At 34.7% G+C, this 26905-nt stretch overlaps 1 protein-coding gene across 11 annotated transcripts in view; it reads left to right on the top strand.

Annotated features, from left to right (window-relative positions):
• LOC131039400 (uncharacterized) overlaps window positions 1–25559 on the top strand; it is a 154449-nt gene extending 128890 nt beyond the window's left edge. For 4 of the 11 annotated variants that reach the window (XR_009104620.2, XM_057972134.2, XM_057972140.2 and 1 more), the window contains one exon: window positions 25181–25252. Coding sequence is in view for 8 of the 11 variants with exons in the window: in XM_057972134.2 (XP_057828117.1) it covers window positions 25181–25194 (14 nt within the window). In the remaining 3 variants the exon portion in view is untranslated. Of the gene's footprint in view, window positions 1–7200; window positions 7294–25180 lie in introns of all 11 variants that reach the window. The other 7 variants (XR_009104619.2, XM_057972133.2, XM_057972136.2 and 4 more) reach the window with 3 other exon arrangements.
• Window positions 25560–26905: the final 1346 nt, after the last annotated feature.

Below are 26905 nucleotides of genomic sequence, written 5' to 3'. Positions count from 1 at the left end.
CAGTATTATTTTGGCAGGATCCTGTATTCACTCAGATGACTTTTTTTTGCAGTTCAGTTCAGAGCTCCAACTCAGTTCAGTATTGGTGATTTCCAGCACTTCAGTCTCCGGCTCAATTTGACAATAATCAGTATTTGAGGAGAAGGTATTTTTAATATATTAATACCTTGGGCATTAGGTATTAATATTTGACTATTTTATGGATGGACGACTTAGGAAGGGAGAAAGTTTTAAATTTAATCCTAAGTCTATTCTGGCGAAATTTGCATATGACTTCAAGGGAGTCGTCATGGTGTTAATAATTAAACTATAACTCAAGGCAAATGGGGCGATTTTCTATGTATATTGCCTTAGTAATATTTTTTATTTGGAAGTCATAGTTGGACGCCCACTTTACACTTATATTTATTAAAAAGGGCGATTCTGGGAGAATGTGAATTGGGCGAACTTGTGCAAGGAAATGAAATGAAATGCAACGCCAAATGTGGATGAAATGGAATGGCATTTGCTTTGGGCGTATTTGGAGTGCATTTGAATTTGAATTTGGTTGGCAAAAAGTTATAAATAAGTGACTTGGGCTCTCATTTTGGTATCCAAGAATTTTTATAATGAAATGCTTGCCGAAATGCAGAGTGAAAGCTTCGGGAAACGCTTACTTCCTAGCCATAGCTTGATTTCTTGTTTACAATACAACAACTAGTTGAGCCAAAGACTGCTCTTCATTCAGAGGAGTGGATTGAAGAACAATGTTGCAGAATTTGTGTCAGTTTCAAATGTTTTGGTGTGTTTTCTTGAGTGTTCATGTTGCTGGTCGTGGTGTGTGCTGAAGGTGTTTTTTGCTCGTGGCTCCCTGTGTGCTTGACGTGTGGTTTTGGGTATCGACTCCATCTCTTTCTATGCCTTGGGTGATATAGTTCACCATTTTGCGGATCTTGAAAAGCCAATTTGGATTTTATGTAGCAAGTCGAACTTCCCAACAGAGCCGTCCCCTTTCCTTGGCTGCCTTGGTTGCGTGCTGAATGTTTGTGGTGTTCACGGTGCAAGTTTGAGGTTCTTTTTGTGTTGTCTGTTATATCTTTCATTTGTTTTTGGTTTGGTGCAATTCGGAGTTGATTTGGGGAAGTTGTGAGCATTTTATTGTGTCTGTAGCTTGCTGGTTTGTGTATTTTCAGTGTTACTGTTAATTTCAGAATTTGAAGTTGGTTGTGTGAAGAGCTTTCTTGGTGTGTCTTGAGTTTTTGGTGTTGGGAGTTGTTTTTTGGGGTGTGTAAGTTCGTTGGTATGGAAAGAAGGAACTTGGTTATTATTTGCAGCTATTGGTTCTCCATTCTCTACTTCTATGATTCATGTTGTAATGCTGGTAGTAGTACTAACAGGAGTTCCTATTGTTCTTTCTTGTCCCACTGCATAAGTGGAAGAGGTTGGCCATGCCGCCTATCTTGGAATAGTGATTTCTCTTAGTTTGTAATCCATATTATGCATTGTAAGCTGGTTAGTAGTACTAACAACCATCCAATTGGATTATTGCTTTAAGACCCATTGCATAAGTGGAAGAGGCTGGCTTTGCCGCCTATTTTGGATATTGTAATACTATCCTCCCATTGCATAAGTGGTAGAGTTGATTTGAATTTCACTTCTAGTCCCCCGCTGAACAAGCGGTTTAGTGATTGCATTCTTCAGTTCTTTGGCTTGTCCTTGGTTGGTTTACCGCCAAGTGATTGCATTGTTTTAATATCCCGTTGTATAAGCGGAAGGGGCTGGCTTGCCACCCGAAGATTGTAATCATTTTCAGTTATTGGCATCTAACGATCCCCTCGACACTGTATGCTCTCACCCTCCCAGATTGGGCTCTCAGTGATCAAAAAGTAGAGGGTTACTTTCAACAGCATTTGGTTTTCATTTCCTAACATTAACAAGTGTTGTGTTGAATGTAACTTTGTGATAAAATGGGAAAAAATTAAGGGGGATATTACATGGTGGCTATTATTATAGACACGTGAAAGTGACGCATTGTCATTTCAGCCCATTACCCGACCATTTCCTTTATAATTGATTGAATAATTATTTATCTATTTGATTAATTAGCCAATTTTCATCCAATTATTAACTAAATAATATTTTATTGTTTAATTAACAATATCACTATTCATCCACCATTCATCACTATTCACTTGATCCTATTCCTAGGTTAAAATCATTAATCATCTCTCTTCTATAGTCTACCCTTAAATAAATTCATATATTTATTTATCTAAGTTCCTCATCCTCATCCCAAAAATTAAATAAATATACCTATTTATTTAATCCCCCTTTTCCATCCACTTTTCATTAGATGGATCAAAGTCAATTAGTTTACTAATCACCCAGTTGCACATTACCAGCCCTCAATAATTCCCTCAAATCATGCACATCCTCCAATAGTGTACATAGGCATGGGCCTTTGTACACAAGGTATGGTTTTTTGTACATGTCACATGGGTCAAAGGTATGTCCATACCCCCAAGGTACTCCGAAGTACCCTTTCAATCTCCCCCATCCATATTTTCCAAGGGAATATTCAACCATTGATTTCCCTTTAATCTTGGACCCCTTTTCATCTGCCAACCACTTGGATATGTTTGTCCTCTTCTAATCATCCCAATCCTCTCAATTGATTTGAATCTTTGATCCCTCTAATTGATCCTAGCCATCCAATTCCTCATCCAAAAATCTATAAATTGGAAGCAACCCAAGCCATTTTTAATCTTGCCTCCTTATGCAATTTTATGCTGTTGGTAAGAGCACTCAAATATCGCCATCTTGGAGCACAACCATCATAGCTTGGTGCAACAAGGGTTGGTGTTGGTAAGATTTTTTGTCTTTTCATCAATGTTTTTAACCAATCCTTACGCTAATCAAAGTGTTACATATAGTGGGTAGAAAAGGTTAACATAGTTTAATTAGTTCTTTTATGCTTGCATTTTGTATGTATCCCTTCGTCTAATCATTTCCATGTGTTCGTAGCTCTTTGTCACTTCTAGGTCCTAGATTAGTGTGTTTGTTTTGTGTTTCAACATATTCACTCTCGAATCAGTGCATCCATGCATCCTGCAACATTTCTGCAACACATAGGGGCCTTCTTTCATAGTTCAACAGCAATGCAACATGCTTTAGTGGCTTTGCTCTTAATCAATGGCTCTACTTTGGGCCTAGAAGTTTGACAAGATCTCACAACCAATCATCGTTTGACCTCTTTTTTATGGTTTTTGAAAGTCTAATTTTGTTCTTTTTAGGGAAATAGTGTCTTAAGGGGTTATATATCATCTTAACCCTCTTTTGTGCCCCCTGAACACTGATTTTTGTAGGTTTTGACCAAGTTTTATGGCCTTGATCATAGTTTAGAGATTGCAACTTCTCGTGGCTGATTCTTACACAACGTGGTGGCTCTACAAAAACAGACTTTCAATCTAATTTTTGTCTCATTTCACACCTTTTTCTTTATGCTTTCTAATAGATATTGATCATTTAAGGCAGCCTGATGTCCATATTATCATTCCCTTAAGCTGTTTTGCAGATATATGGCCATTTTCAAGGCCTATTCACAGTTTGGTGGCTCTGCAACATCTTGTGTTGGCTTTGTGCTTGTTTCAGCAGCTCTTCTTTGGTGACAACATTTCATCATCTTTTTTGAATTTCATCTTTCTTAACGTCTCGTACTAATCATTCCTTTGTTGTTGTCAATATAGATTTTTAATTTTCTCTTATGTTAGGGGATATTTCTTTTTTCCTACACATATTATTTAAGCTTACTGAGGCTAACTAGACTTACACAGCTACATGTGTCTCTCTCTCCCACACATGGGTAGTTGAGTTACACACCCTCATTTGGATTTTTATGCCACCTCTCATAATCACTAGTTTGTGTCATCACAAAGCTGAAAATTTTATGAACTTTAACAATAAACATTATAATAATTCGATAAAAGCTAAATAAACTATTAAATTTTGCTTAATCTAAATCTGAACCTAACGACATTAATTATCTGTTGTCAATAGCATGCCACCCAGAAGGCAGGGAAATGAAGCTCTGTTTAATGTGGACATGCAATTTCCCAATCTCACAACCTAGCAATGATAGGTAATCCTAACAGGGTTAGGTAACATTAGGTTACCTTAAAGGGAATAATTAAACTATTAATTCCCAAGGTCAACTATATGAGATGGGTTAGATCACCTTGACAAAATTAATCGCACTAGTAAATACACACACTATATTTAGTATGAAATGATGCTATAATCTCAATTTTAAAAAATGCTCGAACTAAGTGCAAGTGTTACTTGTTTTTGGCATATGCTAACAAATATACATTATATTAAATAAGTCAAGAGAATAATAATTATTAAAATCAAACCTCAAAATACTTATTTAATAATAAATAACATTTAACATTTATTTTCCTACTGTACTATAATTTTAAATAAATTGAGATGATAAAGTTAATAACCACTATATTTTAATTATTAACTAAAAATAAATAAAATTCCTAATAATTAATAAATGTAATTTATTATTAATTAAAACACTCATAAATTAATATCCTCCTTAATAATATGGTAACTTGTAATCCCATTTAAAGATAATTAAAGTCAAAGTGTAATGTCCCCTACCTGATTAACATAATTAATCTATTTCAATACACTAAATTTGATTAAGAGACTAATCATGAAGCCAGTCATTGATATTCTTCAATTATTAGTTATTAACAAGTGCTTATTTATTTTCCTCATTAAATGATTAATTTCATTATTCATAGATTTTAATATAGATATCGAACCCTGCTACTACTTTAGTTTTAAGGGAGAAGGGTCTATGTATGTTACCAAAGCACTTAGAGACCAAATACAATATGTTCCCTCAAAGTTTACAGATCCAAGCCCTTACCTATCTTGGGTCTATACCCTCAAGGCTTATGGGTCGCTGATCCCCACCCTATCTTGGGACTTAACCTATTGCTTGGATTTAGAATGCCCCTCTTTAGAACATCTCATTCCCATCTTCTTAAATACTGACAATAATAACATGATTTAAACTATAAGTATACTAATTTCTTATGTTTTATGAATATATATGAAATTAAGTATGATTGTCATACATATTGCAGTCCATATTAATATCACTATTAATTCTTCATAAGAACATTATCAGGCTTCATATATTAAGCATACTTATTAAACACATCTCTATGCATACCACCAAGAACAAGGATGTTACTTCTTGTAACTCAATAACAGTTCGGATTTGATCTAATCAATAATGATCTTATTGGATGCTTTGATTCCTTTCATTTATATCTCTCAATGTGAGGAAGAGGTCACACCTCTTCATCATGTATGCCCTTTGGCAAGAGACACACCCTTTCACTATTAGCACCCTTTGAAAGAGTGCAACTCTTCATTATTTCTGCCCTTTGAAAGGGACACAACCTTTCACAATTAGATCTGCACTTCCGATTCCCAAAATATCCCCCTCCCAAATGAGATTCTCTTCTCCCTTTTATATCTCATGTTTGGGGGAGTCACACCTTTTCATTCCATGTCTTTTGACGATTCGTTAACTTAATTAAATTTTAATTTATATTTTATTATATTCTTTTACATTTTAATTTAAATTTTATTTTTATTCTTTTGAACTTTAATTTTATTATTATTATATACTATTAAATTATATTTCAAAGTGGGTGTCCATTACACAAAGATAACCAGGCAATTTAATTTCCTAAATCTCTCCCAAATAACTTAGACATCTTATACAATACACAATTTAAAATTAATTATACAACAAAAGTCATTTAAAAGGGCAAAGGAATGAGCATTAAATCTCCAAAGATATCCTCAAATATCAGTTTCCTTTTAATCTTGTACTTCTTTTCATGCGCCAACCACTTGGGAACACTTGTCCTCTCCTCACCATCCCAATCCTCTCAACCAATTTGAGCATGCGATCCTCAAATTGATCCTAGCCATCCTATCACTCATCAAAAAATCTGTAAATTAGATGCAACCAAAGCCATTTTTATCTTGCCTCAGGCAATGTTATGCTGTTGGTAAGATCACTCACGTGTTACTATCTTGGAGCTCGACCACTATAGCCTGGTGCAACAAGGGTTGGTATTGGTGAGATTTTATGCGTTTTATTGATTTTTTTAACTAATCCTTATGCTTGATCGGAGTGTTGCATGCATTGTGAGTGGAATAGGTTAACTTAGTTTACTTGTTCTCTTATGCTTGCATTTTGTATGTACACAATTATATACAACATAAATCGTATGAGAGAAGTCAACATTCATCATAACAACGTAGTACCATGGAACTTGGCTGTAGTATCTTCTCATGACACAATGAAGATGTCTCTAAAATTATTATCTACATGGATAATTGTGTTTGTCATATTTATCATGTTGCCAATGACACCAACCAACTCATTCCACTCAATCCGAAACTGGTGAATATTGTATACTTGATTATAAACTGCTTTAATTATATCTAAAAATTTGCATTCCAGTGTAAAATTGAGAATGTTTTGTGTTAGGCTGCATGGTTGTATAATCTTTGATTGCATCCTTCGTCCATTGCTACACCAAATTGGTGCCATCGTGATTCCTATGGCAACAAGTTTTGAAAACAATTCATTCAAATTAAAAAAATAGATCCTAATTTATTTAAATGTAGAAGAATGAAAAACAAAACAAGCGAATTTATTCATAGAAGAAGAAAACAAAAAACAAAAAATAATTTTCTTACCTCCAATCCAAGAATGCAATCTCCTTGGTACCAAATGGGCTGTTGCATACGTGTATGAATAGCGATCCAAACTTCAATGTTCGATTTTCTACTCTATATGTGCAATGACAAGCAAGAGTGAGAGTAAAGCAAGTTTTTTAGCTTTTGAATATGAAGTAAATGTATTTTTTTGTGTTTTTAAGAAGTTGAGGTTCAATTCAGGGTTCTGATTTAGCTTTTAAAGTTGAAAAGTCAAACTTGAGGGTCATTTTTAAAAAAAAGGTGAAAAAGTGCGGTTACCTTGTGGAATTGCAAGGTTACTGCAGTTCTGTTCTAGAATCACTGGGTTATGTTGATGGACACAATCAAGTAATTCTGGGACAGGAATTCAATACCCTGTGTGATTCCACAGGGTACCCATACCTGATTCCATACCCAAAGTGTTTTGCATCTGTTTCTGGGCAGTCTGCAGGTCAATTTGGTAACGCGGTATATTACTTTAAACATTGGTGACATGGATGGCCACAATACCTGGTAAATATTCTAAGAACTATTGATGATTGAAAACTGGTAATACTTCAAATTGTTTTGAATTATGTTAATCTTTTTAGATGCTTTGAAAATATAAGATGCATCATAAGTTTTCTCTTAAGGCCCATGGAAATTGTATTCAGACAAAGAGTGCTACATTTTACTTTGTCTTATACTAGTAGTTTTTACAAGTTCCTATATTTGGTTCCTGGCTTATGCTGGTGATGAGCTAGACCTGGATTTGTAATTACTCTGGCATCTCCTTGATGTTATATTTTCAAATGTTAAGAAAAAAAAACCTCCAAGGAATATATGTGAAGCATAAATTTTCATTTCCTAACAAGGATTTTAGTATTTAGAGAAAGTCTATACATTTTTTTGTGGTATTGTGCACCATTAATTTAATGCATAAAAAGAAGAATCTTTACTCGGACTATAGCAGCTCAGAGGAATTTTAAGCTTTTGAAAAAGAAATTATGTTTCAGGAATACCCATGTGGGACTTAATTGATTCCAAGTTGATTGTGATGCAAGTGGAACAGGTTATATGACCAGTGTTGAGGCAAGAGGGAAACCCAACCAAAATTTTCAGTGAGAAATTGAATAATGCAAAAAGAAAATACTTAGCATATGGAAATGAATTTTATTCCATAATTTAGGAATTAAAGAAGTGGAATCATTATCTGTTTCCCAAGAGGTTTGCAAATATTAGCCAGTCCATTTCTTTTACAAGAAAGGACAATTAAATCAAAGGGTAATGAAATGGGCAGAGTTTTTGCAAATCCATTGGTGCTGAAGTTCTAAAATAGTTTTATGTTATAAAATGATGGTTTTGCAGAGCCTAATATGAGATGGAACCTTAGTACTTGGATATCTACCTTGAATAAGGACTCCTTTTCATGAAACATCATATGTGAATTCATTGAGTGGAATTTGATCGAAGGATTGCATAGTGGTGGCTGAGGCGGCTGGTTTGGGGGTGACAAATTTAAGCTTTTGTAGAAAAACGATACTTATTAGCTTTGAAAATCAAGAAATGTTAGAAAATTTGTGGAAAGATGCAGAGTTTGTTGGTTAGCCACAAAAGAACTCACACCCAGAATTATATATTGAACAAATCATTGTCAGTTTAAAATGGATCAAGTTATTAGTTAACCATGAACCTTTGGTTCTGGATTTCACAAGAAACTGGAAGGTAGAGACTATTTTTTGGGTGGTTGATTGACTTTTTAAACGGTTTAGTTCATTCTATACAGGAAGGCTAGTGATGCCATCTACATAGCATTTATAGTTCTTTAAAGGAGTTGTTTGATGCTTTGTTTTCCCAAGAATATAACCTTTGACAGGGGAATATAATTTTTGCCATTGCTAGAGGACAAGATTGAAGCAGCAGGCCATGAAGTTGTATCATAGCTCTGTATATTACCGTTTGATTGTCAAGCATAGATGAGTGGGATGTTATCATATTTGCTTAGATGTTTGGATGGAAGAAAATTCGTAGAATGAGATAAGCGTTTTTGCATATGTAGAGTTCGAATCAGGTCCAAAATGAAAGCATCATTCTAGATTGTAAGAATCAGATAAGAAGTTTGCAAAAGGTGAGGCTTTTTTCAGAGGACATGGATGGAGTGCACGTATAGATGAAGAAGCAAGTAGGAGAGTGTAGCCAAATGTACAAGTTGATTGGAGATGAAAATACTTTTGGTTTTTTGAAATTTACTTTTAAGAATTAGCATTTTTGAGAAAATAATATGTTCTCAACTAGAATATTAGAATTTGAGTACCCTTGCAAGATTTTGAGTAAATTCTCAGATAATTGCTACACATCTCATAGCAACAATGAAGTTATGATGAGGAGTAGTAGGGAGTTGATTGAAAATGGAAGATTCTTGGGAGAGAAAGTGAAGAGATGGGAAATATTTTGGATGGGGATGTTGGTAGAAAACCAAGATGGGGATGGCAAGGGACCAAAATGTTGTCGTTGATGTCAAGGGTAAATAGATGATTGGAAGTTGTCATTGATGTCAAGGGTATATAAATGATTGAAAGTTGTCATTAATGTCAAAGCATAATTCATTGATGTCAAAGGAGTTAAAAGAAGATCAACCCATTAATGACAAAGGAGTGCAGAAGAAAAAGAGACATTAGTGTTGGAAAGTCACCAAGGATTATGAAGAGAAGTATTTAGTGATTAAATGGTTTTTGTACATGAAGCAAATAAATGTTATGAAGAGGCACCTCTTCATAAGTTGTGTCTTTTAATAAAGCATCCAACCATGTATTAATAAGAGATGTGTGAGACTCAAAGAAGGCAAGTTTCTAATTGAAATATCATATGAAACAAAAGGCAGTGCTTGATTAGAATGAAGAAAAGATTTGGGAATTAGTTTTAACAAAAGGACATACCCTTTTAGAAAGATATCTCTCTTCTAAAAGATGCATCCTTTAATGTGCAAAAAGAAGATATATGAAAGGTTTAAAAAGAGATGAGTGGGAAAAAGATTAATGAATAGATTTAAAAAGGTAATATCTTTCTAGTAGCAAGCAGATTTTATAAGGGGAAATAATTAAGCGTGTTATGTGAAGATCATTGTACAAAAACATGAGGAAGGAAGAGTCATGATTGTTTTGAAAAGACATTACTATTCAAAGAGATGTCTCTCTTTACAAGGGACATGAAGATATAAAAGGGAGTTTGTGGAATGTAGAGGAAGTGTGTGTGGAAGACAAATAGATAAATCATATATACACTAGCAGATTGATGTGAAGAGAATATAGTAGAAGATTAGTCAAAGGCAGATTTTGTGTAGGAGATCTAGGAGAAAGATTAGAGCAACATATTAGAGCAGACTTTTAAGCATATTGGAGAAGATCTAAATCAGATTAAAGGGTTGATCGGAAGGAATTAAATCAGACCTTGTAAGAAGATCTGAAGAAGGTTAATAAATAGATGATTGAAGGAAAATCGTTCAAGGTAAGATGGTGAAGGGTGGAGCAGAAGTATATACTCTATCAGCATATTTATAGCAGATCTTAAAAGAGAGTTTTGAGCAGATTTATGAGAGAGGTTTGAGAAAACTTTTGAGAGGGTGTTAAGGCCAATCTTGTAGATATTTGGAGCAGACATTAAGGGAAAGTTTTAGCAGATTTTTTGAAGAGATTTTAGGCTAAATTATAGCAGACCTTTCAAGGTGATTTATATTAGATTTGAAAGGAGATTTATAAAGACATATTAAAAATCAAATGGTATGTGTATGAAGAGGTGTGTTGTCTAGAAAGAGTTATCTCCCTTTGCAAAAGACATCTCCATTCATGAGATCACTGAAGATATGAAAGGCATTTGAGAAGTGATGAAATAGGTGTGAGGATAACAAAAAGCCATACCAAATACACCAGCAAATGAAGAGAAAATTGTAAGAAGAGTATATGCAGAAATGAAGCATAGTGGAGAGGATAAATGAGAGATTTCAAGGCAGAATTGAGAAGAGTTCTGAAGCAATTTTCTTGTGAAGAAAAGTATATAGAGATTTAAAGAAGTTTATGTGCAGAAGATCTAAGAGCAGATTATGAATATGAGATCTTTGTGAGAGATATATAAAAGAGATCAAATAGTCCATTTGTTGAAGGAGCAATATAGAAGGTGATACTTTGCTTTGGAAGTTGGTGCTCACAAATTGAATGGGGGTTGGTGCCTCCAAATTCAGAAGTGGAAGTTGGTGCCTTCCAGTGAGTTGGTGCTCACAAATTGAATGAGGGGTTGTGTTGTGACCTTTTTCACACTTCGCCCCATTGCAAATGGGGACCCTCTCTTTTACTGCTTTCTAGGGTTTTTGTTAGTTTCCCGTGGTCTTCCGCTTTAGTTTTTGCCAAGCCTTGCTCAGTTTTGAACGGTTCAAGTCCTAGAGATTGAAAGCTAGTTTTTGCAAGCCAAGTGATACCAGAGTCCGAATATTGTCAAAGCACTTAGAAAGGCCAAAGGACGAAGATCGCAATTGATTTGGACAACTTTCTATTTTTAGAAAGTTTGGTTTTTTGCTTTTTCCTATTTTTTAGGAAGTTTCGATTTTGGTGTTTTTAGCCTGATCCCTGATATGGCTATTTTTAGAAAGTTTTCCCTATTTTTTAGGGATGTTTGCTTTTTGCTTTTTCAGAATGGCAACCTAGGGTTTGCATTGATACCACTGACCTGCTTCGACTGCGATCCAAAATTTTCAAGTTTTGACCCAAAAAGCTAAGTTCCTATATTTTAGGGGGTCATGGCACATTCAAAGGATAATCAGCTCGAAAAATCATCTAAGTCTGGAATGTCATCCTCAAATGTCCTGAAAATTGGCTGTTTGGAATGTCATCCCGATCCTGAAATTTGACTGTCTGGAAAATAGAAGAATCCTCCAAAAACTAGATTCTGCATTATAACTCCTGGAGGTTCGAAACCACTCTCAAACATCTTGACAATATATATGAAATATAACTTAAAGTATAGGTGGTATTTCAATACCACTTATACTTAAATGTTATATTTCATATATTGTCCGCCCTCTTGAGAGCCTCCAAAAGTCCACCTTAAAGAGAGAGTTCTAAACTCCGCCCTATGTTGAGAGATGCCTAAAGTCCGCCTTGAGGAGCTAGTCTAAAACTCCGCCTTGGTAGTCATGTTTTCAAAAGTCTGCCCTCCTTGATGTCTCATGAAAGTCCGCCATGATGGAGGTCATTCAAAAGTCTGCCATGAAGAGGATGGGATGAAGGATGGGATGAAGGCCTTCCAAAGTCCGCCATGTTGGAGGGATGTTTAAAGTCCGCTCATGATGGTGTGTAAGCCTCTTAAGGCCTCCCAAACTCCGCCCAAAACTTGATGATGAAGATAGTCATGGCATCCTCCAAAGTCCGCCATAGAGGTAGACCAAAAGTCCACCATGCTGGTTGAAGACTTCCTAAACTCCGCCTTGCTAAAGTTGCTTGTTCGCACATATAGACCTTGGAATCAGTAGTGATTTTTCAGGAGAGGATAGAATGCCTTCGGGCATCCTATTCTAATGTTTGGTAGATTGTAAAACAAACACCAACAGGTTGGTGCCTACAAAATTTGTAAAAAGAAGATTAATAAAAGCATTATTGTGCAATGGTTTTTTCCCGTAAGGGTTTCCAAATAAATATTGTGTTTTATTGTGCTCTTCTCGTGTGCATAATTATTGATGTTGAGTAAATGATGGTATTGTGATTGATAAAGTTTTAAACTGGTAAAAGTTGCATTACATTGATACTCTTCCACCTCACCGCTCTCCCTCCCCTCCCCCTCTCCCCTCCCTCTCAATATAATTGTGTGCTCATCACAAAATAAGTGACATGTGTGTTAAGAGGTTTATCTTGGATGAGTGGTTTGGCTATCTTCATCTCATTTCCACATTTAGGAGTATTATACTCACAATCAATTGACAAAGAGAGTCTTCTCCAACCAATCTTCATGTTAAACGAATAGATGAGAAGTGATGTTTGTCTCTCTTCTCTAGTTAATTTTTTGTTTTCTTTTTTAGAAATAGAATTTTCAATTGAAGGAAGAAGGAAACTCCCATCATTTCTCTTGCCATAATAAAAACAAAATTCAAAATATTTTAAGGGTGGAGAAAGGATGGTTGCAAATTCCCCTTTCACATGAAAACTATTTTACTAGATTTGTTTAGAATTGGACCCATTTGTAACATGCATTCACTATGCAACTTTTAAAATACATTTAACCAATTGTAACTTGCAACAAGAGTATCTTTAAAGTATGCAATATTGTAACTGAAAAACCTTGATAACTTTTTTTTTTTAAATAGGCAATTAAACTAGAAAAGATGTAAGCATTTCCATATGTATGGAACATAATGAAGTATAGTGCAACTTCAACAAATATAGAAGGAGGGTTCGGTCTTTACAGTTACCTGATTCTCATTTTGAACTTTAAATGTTCTTTACAATGTTGAGAGAGGAAAAGTATCATCGGGTGCTTTTTCGTCCAACCACGGACTTACCAACCCCCCATGCTAATATCAAACTGGAAATTCCTAACCCTTCGCAGGGAAGTAATAGTTGTTGGATTCCAATGCCATCTGGAACCGGTGTTTGACCCTACACAATCCCTAGTCGATCACACTCCATAGGCTACTCCTAACTAGTATGACATCTAGATCAAGGAACTGATTGACGCTTATAGTTTGTAACGTCACCTTGGCTAAAGGTTTTTACATGTTGCAACAAGTTAATGCATGTAGTCACTGATCAACACCCTACTCAGTTTAACCGAAAACAAGAGGTAGAACTCCAAACCATCAAGACTGTCTCTTATGCTACCTACATAACGACTCTATTTGAGGCTTACTAGGCTTACACATATGTTTCCGACTTAGAAGAAAACAGACTTGTAGTAAAAATAACCATTAGCTATTAATCCTCCTTTATGTAACACTTTTAATTTATTTTTATCTTCTTTGTTGATGAAACCTTCTAGTTCCATACTTGAGCTCATGAGCTAGCTAACTTGCTCTCTCCTATTCTCAGGTATGGGAACTCAGTTTACCATTACTATACTATCTTACAATTGTTAATTGTTCCAAGACTCTCTCTTAGGTCTGGAAATTTGCTAATTGCAGAAAACACGAAACCTTTGCGCTTATCCTTTCTAGGAATACATAACAATATTTTGATTTCTAACTTTTAATTCCATGATTGGTTCTTCTAACCATCTCAAATGTTTATGCTAGATTCTAATTGAGCCTATGCTTTCAAGTCTAGTTTGGTTAGCCACTCTGGCTTCCTATCCAGCTGTAGCTTATCATTACGACAATGATGCTTGTAATTTGTGTTTCAATCCTAGGACAGTTCCGAGTTTAAAAATGTATTCAATACCTCTAAACAGTATCATAACATGGCTTTTGTCATTATTTCCATACGCTTGAGAACACTTAAAGGATTAGGTACACAACCAGTATTTCCAAAGGTGCTTCTACCTTAACATTCATAGTTTGTTCTCTTCATTAATTCGGCAACAACTTGAACTCTTTAGGACTTATATTCTTTTGTTGGGAAAACTCAACTCAAGGATGACCACTTATCTTCCAACTTGGTATCTAGTTACAACTCACACATGAATCAAGTATATAAACGATAGTTCTCTACTGAGTGTCATAGCTTGTTCATCTTGGTTGGATTTTCTACCTCTTCTTGAGGTTTGAGGACTTTTTAATTTTTATTTAATTTGGTGCGAAGTATACATCCTTGCTGTCTTATTATGGAAAAAGGTGTAACCTCCCTGGTTCACTACATTTCTCGAGTCTTGTATTGATTACCTAGGCATGAAGGAGATTAGCTAGGCAACTTACCGTAACTCTCATATCCGTGCTAGCTATAACATGCACTATGTATTTACATGCTAACACTGCTCTATATCTTTATATGCATGCAAATCTGCATTTATGGATCATAAAGAGTTACTGTATTTGCCTATGTAACCATCTTCATGCTAGGGTTTTATTCATTCTTCTCTTACAGGAGACAAAATTACTCACATAGGCTCGATTAACAATACATAGAGCATTTCTAAAGGCAGCCTCTATCTCATTACTGGTTAATCCGTTTTGATTTAGCATTCTTATTGAGCTCAAGTAAAACCCCTTAAGCTTTTCATTAATTCGATTGAGAGAACAAAATAACATAAAGAAGGTACCACTCATGTAATCGTGACCCTATGGCATTTATGTGCAAAACCATATTTCGAAGTCCTTTTAATACGAACTTAACCAACTTCTGAAATACGTTTCTGCTTTTATCAATCTAACTTAATTGTATTTTGAAATATCTCAGCAAATCAAATGAACCCACATCTTATAGGGTTTTGTTCCAGTTTAAGTTCATTGTACGACTATTTGAAGCTACAACTAGCTGTAATAACACAATGCATTTCCCATTCTCATCTATTTTAGAGCTTCTTTTAAAGCTTCAACTCAGTCAAAGAAAATAGTCTTGCTTAATTCCAGAAATGCAATGAGTCTTTCCTTTCATAATAAAGAGGTTTGGAAGTGAAGATTATAGAGTCGTTCCAGTATAAGAGAAACATGACCTGGTAAATGTAGCAAGAGAATGATTGTTGTGGCTTCCTTATCAGAAATTCCCACGTCCATTGTTTCCTTCCTAGCTTCCACGGTTGGCAATGCAGGGTAGCGCTAGACCAACACAATTCAAGCTTCCATTGCAAAGCAAACAAAATATTAAACACTGTGTATGTTTTTCCTTGTAAAGAGTTCAAATGTCTTCCCCAGAAAAAAGACTACTCAAGCCATAATATCTTTTTACGAATTCCCCAAGACTTTCTAAATATTGCCAAATGAAATGGTTGGGTTTATTTCTGGTTAATTTCAATTCATCTCATTCAAATTTGCCCAACTTGCCACAAATTCCGCCTTTGCCACTATGGCGGTAAGCAACTCGCACTTGGGTCAAGTGACAAAAATATATATCTCATCAACTTAAGTGGGTTAATTCTCATATGAACCTGTTGGGTTATAAAAAGTGATGCTTTTATTAAAGTATAATCTTATACAAAAAACATGGCACCCACAAATATGGCATACGTAATTAAGCCATACAAAAGATTAATAATAAGGATTTCAAATAGACTATTACGTTGCTTGTATATTTATATTTATATATACATAATATGTATAAACATCTATATAAGTATGTATATGTATGTATCTCATAAACCATGAATACACACATATATTTACTTTTATATATATATATATATATATATATATATATAAGTTGTATTTTAGTATAATAACCAAATGGCTTCAAGAGGTTCCTTTAATCATAAGGAACATAAAGAGTTAAGATAAAAAATCTCAAAATGGTTTGGTCAAAAGAAATAAATACCAAATCCAAGACAAGGATGGTAAAAACCCTAATCAGCTACACTAACTAGTTGGGTCACTTGGCTTAACACTGGTTGATGGTAACAAGGTTAACACAACTCTAGAAGTTTCAACTTACAGATAGGGTTCCAAACGGCATTGAGTCCTTTTGTTACCTCTTGACCTGATGATACTTTGCCTCCCTTCTCGGAGGACGACGATCTCCTACACACACTAGGTCAAATTCACGAGTTCGTCTGGAATCCTAACACATCTCTATTGTTGCATTTATTGATAAAAGAAGCAATCATCTCATATTCCATAATGACTAAAACTAAATCATTAATATATGTTTTGCGAATCACCATTCCACAATACTAAGCAACAAGTATCAATACATAAAATAACATCAAAATTTCTAGGACACAAGTGGGATGTAACACCATTTTCAAGTTGCATGGGAGCAGGTGTGGGAGTGGGGCCTGGTATGTGCACAAGATAGTCAGGGCAATGGCCTTGCTGCTCCAAATACCTTGTGGGAGTATACCCATAGGGTACTAGGGGCAGCATGGCTGTGCCTAGGGGAACCCATGACCAATAAAAACAATTTTAAATTAAAAATTGTCATAAACTGTCAAATCCACATTTTTGTAAACTTGTGTTTGTCATCAAATCAGCTTTTAATTGATAAGTAAATTAAATCATTAGGTCTGATTTATTGAAGGGTGTATAGTAAAAGCTTTAACTCCGTAAAAAATCTCTATATTTCATGATTTTTTAATTGCTGAGTTTGATCAAGTCTGACTCTTGTAACTATATGGTGTATACAAATATAAATATAAGTAGGATAGAAATACCATAGTTGCAGGGAGATGCATCTCTGACACCTTGGGATGCGTTTCTAGTATTGGAAATGCTTGTGGAGATGTCTCTGCTTGCATGAGACAACCGGCTGATGATTCTCTGTTTTTTCATTAAAAAGAAAAAAGAAAAACCTACAAAAACTAAAGTTTTTGTATCAAAAGAAATAAAACAAATTGAAAAAACTGGAAAAGTCATGATATTTTCAGCTTTATTGTAGTAAAATTATAAATTATTAAATTATATTAAAAAAATGGCATCTCCAAGTTTACGTACTAAAATCAGTACTTGTCTCTCGGACTAGTACCAGTACTGGTCTCCTGGCAACCATGATAAATACAAATGTTTAAATATATATTATATTTTGCAGTTATACAATATACAAATACTATTTATATTTGCAGTATTTGTATATTTGTAATTGGTTAAGTTTTTGCAGTATTTGTATTGTCAATTTTGTATAGTTTATGTTTTTTGCTTATATAATTTTATTTTATTTTTACAAACACACACATGCAGCCGTACCCATATCCATGGAAAAAAGAGCTGTACTGGCATATCCTAACCTTGACCCATATCTGTTCCCATTCTAGAACTGGTAACTTAGGATGAAAAGGTTGTTCAGAAAGATGTCAACCCTTTTCATGTTTTCTTTTTTAATTGTTTAAGAAGTATACGTCATATGCAATTTCTCAAAACCTATGCTTGAGGAATCACAAAACAAAGAATTCATTCGTTGCTACTTAATTAAAATTAAATGACAGCCATTAATGGAGAAGTTAATGTAATGTCCCCACTTTGAAACACAATTTAATGATAGAATAATAATGATAAATGAAATTAAAATAAATATATATATATATATATATATAAAATAATAATATAAATAAATAAATAATATTAATTGCTTTTAATAATGACATAATAATATTCACTGATTATTATTAATAAATAATATCTATTGATCAGTATTTAGTAAATTATTATTAATTCACATTAATAATAAAATATGATTCATTAAATAAGGATATTAATGAATTAATGTTGGGAATAATGTTAATCAATTATTTAAGGGAGCCACGACTTCAAACCTTCCCCAACAGCCACGACTTCCCATGGCAGACGTGGGAGAAGGATGAATGAGGGAGTCGGGGATGATTCAAACATGGACGGAAGAAAAGAGGAAACAATGCCCACCTCCATGCACAGATCTAGCAAACAACAACTTGTATGAGGCAAAGCGATAGCAAGGAAGATAATGTTAGCAAGACAATAAGAATCATTAAATGACAATATAGTTAAACAGAGACTAAGCGGATAACATCCCTTAACCAATCATATTGATTCAACTAATTAATGATAGTAACAAAATAAGAATAATCGATATTGATTATAATAATCTATATCATTACCGATGGAATTAATATTAATGAAGAGGCACAATATTATATCCTGGTTAAGTTACGAGGAGGCATCAGCGATTACAAGTGTGGATTATAGTGAAAGAATGCAAAGTTGAATCGAGGACTAAACTAATAATGAAGGAAACGATTAATAGTTGTTATGAAGAATGGCAAGTTTGAAGGGACATGGGATGTGTCTCTACTAAGTGACTTATCATTTCAGGATCCAGATATAATAAGACATTCTCATCATTCATTCAAGGCATTGAAGAATGTTTGTTTAATAGGCACAGCACCATTATTTGCATACTACAAAGGAACGAACAGACACAGTAATTAATTAACATCACTATAGGTGACAAGAAGAAGACCGATGGCATAAGTATACAGTCATATCAGAAAAAGCAGAAAGGTATTTCATAGTATACAGTCATTGCATAATTCTCACCCTAATATCAAACATAGCAAAGATATTACATCATATCAATTTGATAAGGATTATAGATATTACAAATTCTGAACATCATATCCACTGTACCAAATGAAAGTTGCAGAGGTTAGAGAAATAGATATATTCATATAGCATATTGTGACTTATAATTCTTATTATAAGTGGTATTTACTATTATCTATTTCAAGGTTGGTGTTAAATACTTAGAAAAGTAGTCACTTGTGATTAAAGTGCTAGTTAATTGTCTCCACTTTCCAAGTAATTAAATAGGGGACATTACAAGGGGAATCAGAGCATGCTCCTGCCAGCCTAAGGGAACTAGTTAATGCGCTTAAGTCAGCGAACCATAAGAGCTCTAGAAAGGGAAAGAAAGAAAGCCACACTAGCTATGGAGCATGAGTTTAGGTCCTTTATGGAACAAACTGCCCAAACCCTTTAAAACATAACAGCAACCATAAGTAACCTCAGGCCAAGCCAAAGAAGGGAAAGGGGGAGATCCCCAAGTCAATTAGAAGGTGATGATAGGACCACCCAAGAGTCTACCCATGGAACAAATATACACTCTTGTTTTATTAGAGAAGAACCATCTGAGGACAATGGAGGAGCTCATGTCTAGGATTGAGGGAACTTGCTGCAGAATATGCAAGACTAGATCCTGAAATCAAGAGAAGTATCCCTTTTTCTGAATTTTGCAAAGCTGACTCAAATAGATCCCATAAGGAAAGGAGGACACAACCCAACCAGGAAATACAAAATGAGGTAGGGAAAATGACCATCCCCAATTTTGATGGGTCTGGAAAAATCACAGCTCATTCATGGATTCAGAAACTAGAGACCTACCTCACCCTTTGTCCCATGAAAGAAAGAGATGCTATCACATTTGCCATACTACATTTAGAAGGAACAACACATGAGTGGTGGCACCATGGTGTAGTCACACAGGACCATAAGAATATTAAGACCTATGATGTCTTCAAAGAGAAACTCATTGAGAGGTTTGATCACACCCACCCTCAAAAACACTTCAAAGAACTCACAAGAATAAAGCAGAGAGGAAGCCTTGAAGAATATATTTCAGAGTTCCAGAGGCTAGCTGTTATGGTCCCCGGAATATTTGAGGACAGACTTATCTAACTATTCATAGAAGGGTTGAATGATGCAACCCAAGGGCTAGTAAGTGCCTTTGAGCCTCCTTATCTCCAAAAGGCAATTCTTAAGGCCACAAGGCTTGACTCTGCCCAAACAAAAAAAAGAAGTCACCACAAGAGAGTACCACCAAAAGATAGTCATTTTATTGAAGAAGATGAACACAAGAAACCATATCTTTCTTTCAATGACTAGGAGGAATTGAAGAAAAAGGGCCTTTGTTTTGATTGCAAAAAGAAGTGGAGAGAGGGTCACACTTGCAGCTGGGATTCAAGGAAGTACAATACAGGGAGAAAATGTTATGTATGCCATGAACAATGGAATACAGAGCATCGATGCCAAGCAAGAGATGAGTTAAAGGAGAAGAGTCTATATTTCAAATGTATAGAACCATGGAGCTATAACCATCAATGCAAAAGAGGACAAATACATATGATAGAAGAAGGTTGTGATGGAGAAACATCCAACAAGAAATCAAGGCATTCTTAGTGAATGTCAGGGGCATTCTTAGTGAAAGCCAGGAGCATTCTTAGTGAGTGCTAGGAACATTCTCAATGAATGTTTGGGGCACTCTTAGCAAGTGACAAGAGCATTCTTAGTGAGCGCTAAGGGCATTCTTAGTGAATGTAGAGGATACTCTTAGTGAGTGTCAAGAACCTAACAATATGTGTTTCCGTGTGTATGCTCCGTGTTTGCATGTGTCTGCTCTGTGTTTTATGTGTATTCTATGTGTCTATTTCATGTTTGATGTATTTTCAGCATGTTTATTCCATGTGTATTTCTAAAGCTATTTCATATTGAGAATCATTTTGAGCACTCCATGATCATTGCTCGAGGACAAGCAATCTTGAGTGGGGGAGACTGTAATGTCCCCACTTTGAAACATAATTTAATGATAAAATTGAAATTAAAAAAATATATATATATATATTTATATAAATATATATATAAAATAATAATATAAATAATATTAATTGTTGTTAATAATGACATAATAATATTCATTGATTATTATTAATAAATAATATCCATTGATTAGTATTTAGTAAATTATTATTAATTCACATTAATAATAAAATATTATTCATTAATAAGGATATTAATGAATTAATGTTGGGAATAATGTTAATCGATTATTTAAGGGAGCGGTAACTTTTAATGGCATTGAGTGATGGAGAGCAGTGACTTTTCAAGGAGTCACCGCCCTCCAAACCTTCCCTAACAGCCACGACTTCCCATGGCAGACGTGGGAGGAGGATGAATGAGGGAGTTGGGGATGATTCAAACATGGACGGAAGAAAAGAGGAAACTACACCCACCTCCACACACAGATCTAGTAAACAACAACTTGTATGAGGCAAAGTGATAGCAAGGAAGATAATGTTAGCAAGACAATAAGAATCATTAAACGACAATATAGTTAAACAGAGACTAAGCGGATAACATCCCTTAACCAATCATATTGATTCAACTAATTAATGATTAGTGACAACATAAGAATAATCGATATTGATTATAATAATCTATATCATTATCGATGGAATTGATATTAATGAAGAGGCATGATATTATATCCTGGTTAAGTTACGAGAAGGCATCAACGATTACAAGTGTGGATTATAGTGAAAGAATGCAAAGTCGAATTGAGGACCAAAATAATAATGAAGGAAACGATTAATAGTTGTTATGAAGAATGGCAAGTTTGAAGGGACATGGGACGTGTCTCTACTAAGTGACTTATCATTTCAGAATGCAGATATAATAAGACATTCTCATCATTCATTCAAGGCATCGAAGATTGTTTGTTTAATAGGCATAGCACCATTATTTGCATACTACAAAGGAACGAACATATGTAATGTCCCCTTCTCAGCAGTAATCAGTTTTGTTGGCCGTTAGCCTATTCCAGAGACCCGTAGGCTAGTTGGGAGCAGAAATTAGGGTTTCCTACTTCTAGGAGGATGTTTCGGCATTTTTGGTGGCTCGCATGTTGGAGTTTCACAATTTTGGTTTTGGATTCCTTCCGGGTTTTCAGAAAAGCTTCGCAATGATGGTACATGCATAGCGGCCAGTGAAGTTTGGTAAACCTACTATTTTTAGTAAGTGGGGCCGAGGACGTCTCATTTCTCTGGGTTTTTTGGGTTTTCAAAGAGCTTCGCAATGGTATGACATACAAATGAATTGGAGGACTTTTCCGGACTTACTATTTTTAGTAAGTTGCAATGGCTGCTCTAAATGTGGTTAAAATAATTTTGGAAACACTTACTAGTTTTAGTAGTATGCTATTTTTAGTAAGTACTAATTTTAGCAGGGTTCCAACAGGTCAGTTCAGATGGCTATTTCCGGCAGTTTAGTTTGAGCAGTTTGTTTTCCAACATCTTCGGAGCTATTTTGGCAAGTCTGAGCTTATTTTGGGCGATTCATGTTTGGGGAAAAATATTTTATAAGTGAATTATTAATAAGGCTAGATGGACACCTTAGGAGGAAATGAGTTAATTTTATGGTATAATTCACTTTATTACTTTGGACGTCTTAACAAACTTTATTGATTTTTTATTAAAGTATCATTTTCAAGACATAAGGTGGGCGTCCATTTTGGAGATTTTTCATTTAAGGATTATAACCTTTAAAGTGTGTAGGCAAAATGGGACTACTTGGTGAAGGATGAAATGAAACGAAATGCAAATTAAAAAGTAAATTTGAATTCCATTGTTAAGTTCCACATTGGAGGGAAAAGGAGGTTCGATTTGGGAGAAAGTTATAAATAAGTGCCTTGGCCTTCATTTGAGACTATCTATTGCTTATCATAACGAAGTGCTATCGAAATCATTCCATACTCTTGCTTCGAGGAATGCATACCTCCTAGCCTCCTTCAATTTCGTGCTTGAAAGATAGCCCCTAGCTGAATGTTGTGACTGTTTCTCACTTAGAGGAGCAAATTGAGCTTAATGAAGATGAAGAAATTTGGTGCTTTCAGATTTTGGAGTGTTGTTTTCAGTGCTGGAGTTTGCTGTTTGGTATGGAGCTGATTGTGAAATTCATTCATGAGTCTCTGAGAGTTTAGTTGCTACTTCTAGGTATTTTTCCTATGTTCTCCTCTTGGTTAGGCGATTCCTTTTGCTAAGTTTTGTGGTGTTTGGTGTTGATTTGAATTTTATTAACAAAATATCCCTCCTTACCTAGCCGTACCTTGTTGTGAATTCCTTGGGAAGCGTGCATTAGGTGTGTTGATCAAATTTGCAGCTGATGATTGGTCTTGGCTTGGGCGCCTCCTCTTCAGGGATCATTTGCATTTGATTTCAAGTCATTCGGAGTTGTGTGGGTGAAGTTATGAGCATCTAGGTGATTTCTCTTCTTGCTGGTCTGTTATTTTAGTTTGTTGTTCTTTATATCAGACCCAAGTTATTTACCTGTTTGGATACTTTTCATATGCTAGATGGCTCATATTTGTTAGAGGATCAATTCCTACCATTTTGGTGTGTTTTGGTATCTATTTCCTATTGTAATCTGCAAGCTAATGCTCTCATTGTAATGTTGAAATCAGTAGTACTGATCAGCCTTCAATTTGTTGCATTTTACATTTTGTATTCTCACTGAAGAAGTGGAAGAGGCTGGCTTAGCCACCTATCTATTACTTTCAGTTGGTTTCATAGTCCTCCCGTTGAATAAGTGATTGAGTGATCTTATTTTCAGTATTGTAATAATTGTCCTCCCGCTGAAAAGTGGTTGAGTGATTTTACATTAAGTTGTTCTTGCCGGTTAGACAAGTGGAAGGGGCTGACTTGCCGCCCAGAATTGTACTTCAGTTTGTTTTGGAGCTTACAATCCCCTATTCACCGTATTCTCTCACCTCACCCACACTGGGCTCTTGGTGATCAGAAAGTGGAAGGGTTACCTTTCAGCAGTATTATACTTCTCTTTCCTAACCTTAACAGATGCAGTGTGGTGTTTAAATTTGAAAAAAAAAGTAAGGGGGACATTTTAACAGTCATTGCATAATTCTCACCCTAATATCAAACATAGCAAAGATATTACATCATATCAATTCGATAAGGATTATAGATATTACAAATTCTGAACATCATATCCACTGTACCAAATAAAAGTTGCAGAGTATATATATTGTTCTAGATGTCAATTACACCAAGTTAGAGAAATAGATATATTCATATAGCAGATTGTGACTTATAATTCTTATTATAAGTGGTATTTACTATTTTCTTTTTCAAGGTTGGTGTTAATTACTTAGAAAAGTAGTCACTTGTGATTAAAGTGCTAGTTAATTGTCTCCACTTTCCAAGTAATTAAATAGGGGACATTACAGTTAATAGGCTGCTCTACTTAGTAAAGAAAATGTTGAAGTGTAAACTGCTTCGAATACAATTTATGTGCTAAGAAAACTCTAGTAAGGGGCAAAAACCCACTTGATAGTGACAACTGCTCTTCTATCACAGTATATCACTTGTGAATGGACAAGTACATAGAGAATTCAATCGTTTGTCAAACCTATGGGTGCTTCAGCCTCACTTTCTGGATGATACAACATATTGTTGTTCTTTTTAAATGTGGAAGTGACAACATACAATTGTTTTCCCTTGCTTGTTAAAAGCATGCTTTCTGCCTTTTGTGTAATTGTTGCTCATGCTATAGTACTCTCTGAGTCATAATAGAAGAACCCCCTTGGAAATTGGTAGTTGGAAAGTTGCTTGTTAATTTAATATTCCATTTTACACAGTCGTTAACGCTAGTGAATTTATTATTTTTTTTTAAAAGAGGTTTGAGTAGTACAAAAGTTTTATGGTCAAGTATTTTCTTATACATTAAATGCTCTTTGAAACTTAGTATAATTTATCTAGTATATTTTTGATGTTGAAATGATGTCTGTAAATATGTATTTTTCCAATGTATTTGTCTTTGAATGCGTTGTTACATATGATATTATGAAAATGTTTAAAAATATGTTTTTATCTAATTGAAATTCTTTTCATGATTAGTCATGATGAGAAATTCTATAAACAACTGATTTTTACTTTCTTCCAATATAATAAAAGTGAAAAATGGGTAGTTTGTAATCGACATTTGAAATATGTGTATTTAGTAACTCAAGTTTTAAAGAACATGCTGATGTATGGTTGTTTGCAGGCTACAGTATCTGAAATATGGTTTGTAGAAGAATTAGATATCTTAGCCCTTGCTTTGAATGGGAGGATCAAGACACGTCAGTTTCCTCTCATGTGCTCAAGCTCCTCGTGATGCAACTGTTACTAGTAGAAGAGCTGTTTGGCCAATGTGCATATTGATGGATCAAGTTTTCAATAGTAGCACCTTCTACATTACTTTCAGAAAATGTCAGTGTGCTGCACTCACTGGAAGTGATTCTTTTGATTGAGTTTCTAGGAAATGAATCGTATAAATTAGTATTGCAAGCAAATATTTGGGGCATGGACTGGAGCTTGCTTATTGTTTTGTGAAATATTCTAGTTTCGAGAATATAAAAATATCTAGTAAATTTTTTTGTTTTTGACTTTTTGTTTCGAGTCCTTTTTTGGTAAAGTGGCATCTAGATAAATCTATTAATGCGAAAGGTTTTAGTCTTAAGAGATCAACACAAAATGCATAACTAGAAAGTAGCAGCAGCATCCAACCGGAATTGGAGTATTGTGAAGCAAGAGTTGCTTTTATGTGTCAGTAATTGATGAACTGGTTTTACGGAAAGGAAGTGTTTTCAAGTACATTTTTCTTTTGATTCGAGATCTTCACTGACAAGTGTATAATTACATTAACTTATTTATTTGGTAGCATCGATCCCGATCCATTTTAACACAAATATGATATGCACCAAGAGGTATTCTAAAAAATCGAGGCAACAGTCCTTATGATGTTTGGATGGGATTGCTACCTTAAATCTTTTGGATATATCTGTGTAGATATCAGATTCACGTCAAGATGGATATTTGCTAGTTATAAAATAAGCTAAAAGCTTCGTCATCGCAATAGTGGCTTGTAATTAATCATTGGGTGCATTGTCATATCTATTGATTTCTAGTTATATTGACTTACGTGTATATAAAATAACAGTTAGCTTATTCTATGCATCCTCCCTCCCATTACTTACACTTAAAGTCCAAGCCACGGAACTAAGATCTGGATTTACAGGTAAACCCAAGTAGCTATCCTAAAAGGGACACTACATTTTCTTCAAATCTACATTAAAAATACTATTATGATAATGTATATCAAACTACATCAATAAAATGTCTGATACAAAATCCATGAAGTTTATCATTAAACACTGGTCATTGAAGGCATTCCTTAAAGCATAAATGACACAGCAAAACATAAAATTGAAGGCTAGTGTGAGGCTCAGAATCACAGGCACACCGTATCAATCTTGATCATCAGTTTCTTCCCTAAATTAGCAGAAACCTGAGGTCTCTTGAACCTTTTTACAGTGAAAGCATTCTTAAGTAGCCGAATCCAAAGATCATTAGGAGTTTCAACTGCATAAGGCCTTCAGATACATTTATCACAAAATACAACAAAAAGTTTGTTAGACATATTTGGCCACGACAGTTTTGAGATTGTAGAACCATCTACAAATTATGATTCTTAGAGATCAAAATAAATGTCCTGTGTATAATGAGGATGATTAGGATTCTTTTGAGGACTAAAAGTAGCAAAAAACTCAACAATAACAAGGGAAGAGCGTAACCTAGTCTAAGTTACATGATCTTTCATATGAGCCAGCTCCTCAATAACTGGTTTCAATTCATCTCTCATGCAGGCCTGACATCCGGATAGTTCACTCATAAGAAGCCCATTACTCATGCTTTATTGAATTTTGTCATGAAGGGTATTTTAAAAACG

Source organism: Cryptomeria japonica, chromosome 10, assembly GCF_030272615.1.
Source record: "Cryptomeria japonica chromosome 10, Sugi_1.0, whole genome shotgun sequence".
NCBI classification, from domain to species: domain Eukaryota; kingdom Viridiplantae; phylum Streptophyta; class Pinopsida; order Cupressales; family Cupressaceae; genus Cryptomeria; species Cryptomeria japonica.
This window is presented reverse-complemented; position numbering and strand designations above follow the sequence as displayed.